The sequence below is a fragment of the Octodon degus genome, unplaced genomic scaffold, assembly GCF_000260255.1.
Source record: "Octodon degus isolate 3935 unplaced genomic scaffold, OctDeg1.0 scaffold00088, whole genome shotgun sequence".
Lineage (NCBI taxonomy): Eukaryota > Metazoa > Chordata > Mammalia > Rodentia > Octodontidae > Octodon > Octodon degus.
This window is the reverse complement of record NW_004524664.1, coordinates 4,150,383-4,155,777: the sequence shown is the minus strand read 5'-3', so window position 1 is coordinate 4,155,777 and position 5,395 is coordinate 4,150,383. Positions and strand designations below refer to the sequence as shown.

Sequence of the window (5,395 nt, the reverse complement as noted above, 5' to 3'; positions counted from 1 at the left end):
ATAAATAAAATTAAAAAAAAAAAAAAAAAACTGTCTTCATAACATTATCAAAGTATCAGGGCCAGCCAGATAGCTCAGTAGACTAAAGTGTCTGCTTAGGCAGAGCGCAGTGACCAGGTTCGAGCCCCTGCGTGCCATGCCAGCCCCTCCCCTGGGGTGCACTGAGCAGGCTGCAATTGAGACTGGGTATGGTGGCGCACACTTGTAATCCCAGCATTTGGGAGGCTGAAAACAGGAGAATCACTATGAATCTGATCTATATAGTGAGACCCTGTAGACTCTGTGCTAAATACATTAAAAAAAATAAATAAATATATGTATGTATGTATCACTGGTCTTTCTTATTATGTTGACATCTGTACTTAACAGTAACAAAAGCTACAGCAGATAAGACTGCTGGTGAATGAGCAAGGTGGCACACCTTGTATGTAGTCCCTGCACTCAGGAGGTGAGGCTCGTAGGATTGCTGCAGGTTTGAGGGCAGCTTGGGATATATACTGAGTTCAACACTGGTCTGCACTGTATAACAAGACCCCATCTCAAGAATAAATAAATAAATAAATAAATAAAATAACATTTTAAAAATACTGCTGGCATCCTTCACTAAATGGAGATAGAATGAATGCACCAAAGTATAACCCTGTCACTATATTTTTCAAAGCTGTCAACTGACACTTAAAAATTATCTACTGTCCTTGATGAAGCAGTAAGAATTACTAATTTCCCTAAGCCTTGAGCCTTGAGTACATGTCCCTTTAGCACTCTGTGTGGTGAAAGAGAGGATCTAGTAAAACCCTGGTCCACACAAAGTATGACGGCTGTCGTAGGGGGAAGGGCTAGAGTGACTGAGTGACACAGTGAGCCAGTTACTTTTTCATGGAACACCATTTTACTAGGAAATATGTCTGAAATAAGAACTATGGTTATTCAGTAGAATAAGCATTTGTCTGGCAAGCACAAGCGCCTGAGTTCAACCCCCTATTCCGCCAAAACAAAACAACAACAACAACATCAAAAACAATAAGCTTTTCTTTACTTCAAGGAAAATATTATTCATTGCCAGTAATACTTTTAGGCAAAATTTTGTAAAATTCTGACGAAAGTTTTTGACTTAGTAAGCCTCCCAATAATAGAAGAATTTTCTAAGGAAACAAGTGGTGACATTGAACTAATGTGATTTAGAAGATTATCTATAAGACAATGCATCAACATTTGAAAGAGCTACTTATATATGACTCAGAAAGTTTTTAAATGGCCAATGAATTCAAGATATTACAAAATTAAGATCCACTCAAAGTACAAGAAAATGGAAAAATGGACACAAAGCTTTTGTAAATAAGGAAGGGAAGAGTGGTTGAAGAAGGGGAGGGGAGCAAGAAAAAAAGATATGTACAGGTATTTAAAAAAAATCCTTCTATTTACAGGTATAAATTCTCTATGATAAACTCAGGAAGAGAACTCAGGAAGACTCTAGGTCTCCAAGTGGACGAGGGAGAAGGAATAGCTGTGGTTTTTCCTTTTTTTTGGTCTTTTTGAGACAAGAGTCTCACTATGCAACTCAGGCTGGCCTTGAGCTCACTTTGTAGCCCAGGCTGGTCTCGAACTCCTATGATCCTCCTGCCTCAGTCTCCAGAGTGCCACCACATACGGTGGTTTTTCTTGTTCTAAAGAAATAAAAAGATGAGAACTAGGAAAAAAAATTCTCTATGATAAAAGTTATTACTATACGTATCCAAAATGTACCAAAAAAAGAAAAAGAAAAAATCTCAGCATGACTATTATTTTCATTATTTATTGATTGATAGATTGATACAGGGTCTCGCTGCATAGTTCAGACTCATAGAGATCCTCCTATCTCAGCTTTCCCAGCATGGGGATTATAGGCACGTACCACCACACCCAGTTTGGGGGCCAGCAGTACTGGGGATTGAACCTGCGTTCTTGCACTTGCTAGGCAGGCGCTGACTGCTGAGCTACCTCCCCAGCCCAACTATTATTTTTCAAAAGACTAAAAACAAAAACAACATTTTAATTTTTTTTATCAAAACACATATTCTTAACCTAAATTCTCGTATTTCCAGTAGTGATTTTTTTTTTTTAATTAGATCTTCCAGCCCTAAAGTACAGATTACCTGTGGGGTACCAAATAAGAATAATTAATCAAATCAAATTTAAATACTTCCTTTAAAATACAGATGAAACGTAAATTTGTGTTTTTATTTGTATCTCGGGCAAAAGCTAAAATTAACAGGTTCTCATAAAGTAATTAAATGTGAAACCTTTATTTAATCTCAAAAGAATGCTTTCCTGAGGGAAAAGAACTGAAGAGCTACAATTTTTAAATGATACAATTTCTCTATAAGCTTGGATTCTCACATATGGGCAAAAAATTGTTTCATTTAATAAGATTTGGCCTCTTAGAGGGTCCTATCCTTTCTCTTCCCACTTATAGAACCACAGAATATTAGAGCTGCTTGATATTCCAGAGAGACCAGTCCACATGTGATAAAGAGGCAGGACAAGGACTCCTAGCTATGCAGTCAAAGTGCCACAGAAAGGCTGATCCTCTCACAAATTTGACTCATTAGACTTAAGTAACACTCTTCCCCCAAAACAGTAAACAAGTTTAAAATAAAAGAAAAAAGTTTGAATACATCTTTTCTTAACATTTAACATTGCTAAAGTAAGATCTTATGCCATATATAGCTAGATTGAAGCTATACTTCTGTCATTTCAAATCTATACAGATGCCACAGGAAATATAGGTTCAAAAATAGAGTGGAAGAGAAAAAAAGCCCTGTAAAATTTATTAGAATAAAAAGTGCTCAACTAGGTTAAAAAGAAAAAGGTTTCTATCCATAGGATTCAGTGATGAAATTAAAGCTGGACCTTAATAAAGCTCATATAAGACATTACATATTCATAAGCTTTCTTTAGGAAATATGAAAGTCAGTCAGATGAAGGTCTTTACAAAAGGAAGTGTGCGGCCAGAGATGTAGCTCAGTAGTTAAGCACTTGCCTGGTATTGTAGATTATATCTAGATATCCTCTCAAAACTCAGTATGTTCTTATGTGGGGTTTTGGGAGGTGACAAGAACAGTTGAAAGCTAACTGTGACATTAGGAGGTGAAGCCTGGTCAGAGAAGGTGGGTCTGGGGTGTGGCTGGAAAGAGTCCCTCTTTCTCCCTTATTCCTTGACTGTTCTCTGCTTCCTGCTGCTCTACCAGAAGCAGGCCCCCTCTACCAGGCCACTTGTCTTGGAACTTAGAGCTGAGTATGGACTGAAACTATTACAAACAGCCCAAATCTTTCCTCTTTGGAGTTGTGTCAGGTATTGTGTCTCAGTGATGAGAAAGGAACTCAACACTTGGAATACATGAAATAATGTCAAATCTCCAGCAAAACACACACACACACTCACACACAACACACACAGAGGAGGAAAGAAATTGCAACTAAATGCTATTATAAGGGAAAACACCAGTTGTAGGGGCTTCCTATAACAAGATGACAAAATTAACTTCAGTGGTTATTAAAATGGATATTGATATCCACATTTTTGTGTGAGATTATATATTACATGTGTAATATCTGTCTGTGGTGGTGGGATACTAGGAGTTGAGTGTAGGACTGTTATACTAAGCTACATTCCTAGCCCTTTTTTATGTTGAGGTCTTACTAAGGGTCTTACTAAGTCAATAAGCTGCCTAGGCTGAGTTGGAACTTGAGATCGTCCTGCATCAGCCATCCAGAGTATTGAGATTTACAGGTGTATGGCACCACAGCTGACTTATTCTTATATTCACATAACATAACATTTGAAAGTTTTCTTTACTGCTAACTTTTTACTTAATATCAACTTATAATATTTCTTACCTCTTGTATTAATTTTGGTATGAACCTCGAGCTGGGGATCACTTGAAACCATACAAGGCCACCAAGGATAGGTTCCCACCTTGGACCAAACAAGATCGCCAACCTGAAACTTAACACCAGTGGTCACTTCTGTGGTTGGGGCAGAAGACAGTATTGGCTGAATCTATGGGGAAAGTTCACAAAACTCCATCAGAAGTGAACTAAAACAAACCTTAGACTACATACACTAAAAATGTGAACAATGTAAAATTTATCTTAATTATACTTACCTTTGATATCTGTACCTATAACCAGCAAGACAGAAGAGAGGAGGAAGCAAAAGAACCCCTATCCCAAATACAGTACTACAGTACTAAAAACAGAACTGTTTTCTGTTGCCCAATTGTTGATATGGCACCTGAAATTCACATGATCAATAAAAATATAGTTCTTCAAGGGAAAATAATTTACTGAAAATATCTACTGTTTTTGTTTTTGCTTCTTTTTTGATGTTGATTTTTTTTTTTTTTTTTTTTTTTCTCAGAACCAGGGATTGAACTCTGGCCCTTGCACTTACCAGGAAAATGTTTATTCTACTGAGCTATCTCCCCAGTTTGCTTCTTTTTTTGAGACAAGAGTGTCGCTATGTAGCCTAGGCTGGCCTCAAACTCACAGTGATCCTCCAGCCTCAGCCTCCTGAGTGCTAGCATTACAGTTGTGCACCACCATGCCTAACCGTAAAAAGTTACTTCTTCTTTTTTTAATATCTACTTCAACCAGTTCCAAGATTTATCTGTTTAATTTCTTTTTTCTTTCTTTCTTTTTTTTTTTTTTTTGGGGGGGGGGTCCTGGGAATTGAACTCAGGGCAGCATGCATGCTAGGCAAGAATTCTACCCTTGAGCTATGTCCCCAGCCCTCAGTGTTATTTCTAAAAGAAGCATGGAATTACAATAATACACTGCGTTGTAATTTCATCATTTGCTTTCCCTCCCTCTCAACCCCACCTCTGGTGAGATAGTAGCCAACAAAGACTCACCGGGATAGCATCTTTGAGCACTGCCTCTTCTCTTGGTCTTTCTGGTGCAGAGTCCACCCTCTCATTTGGTCTCTATTTGGGAATAGAATAAAGTGGCAGCAAACCAAGGAACAGTGACATTAAAAAAATTAAAGAAAACTACAAAGCAAAGAGAATAAAAGACATGTATTAAATGAATAACATAAGAAGAATATGCCTCTCGTTACTTATTTGATTACTTTCAAAATTAAATTTCTAAATTGTGTTTTTAACATCCCAGATCAAAAAAGGGTGGGAGGGCATTCAAATTGTTCCTAATATGTAACCTAGAACTTTTCTGGAGAGCAACTTGGCAGTAAATACAAAAAGCCTCAAAGTATTCATATTCTTTTTTTTTCCCATAATTTTATTGAGAAACAAATAGCAATGAGACAGTTTCAAACCAAATTGATAGGACAGTTTCAATAATTAACACATTGGGGCTGGTGAGATGGCTCAGTGGTCTAAAGCACCTACTTGGAACA

At 37.4% G+C, this 5,395-nt stretch overlaps 1 protein-coding gene across 5 annotated transcripts in view; it reads right to left on the bottom strand.

Annotated features, from left to right (window-relative positions):
- Positions 1–5,395, bottom strand: part of Nsd3 (nuclear receptor binding SET domain protein 3) — a 136,207-nt gene that overhangs the window by 72,855 nt on the left and 57,957 nt on the right. For 4 of the 5 annotated variants that reach the window (XM_004637246.3, XM_004637248.2, XM_004637249.3 and 1 more), the window contains exons 3-4: positions 4,893–4,964; positions 3,877–4,039 (exon numbers count right to left, since the gene is read on the bottom strand). In XM_004637246.3, coding sequence (XP_004637303.1) covers positions 3,877–4,039; positions 4,893–4,964 — 235 coding nt within the window. The remainder of the gene's footprint in view (positions 1–3,876; positions 4,040–4,892; positions 4,965–5,395) is intronic. The other variant, XM_023721965.1, reaches the window with a different exon arrangement.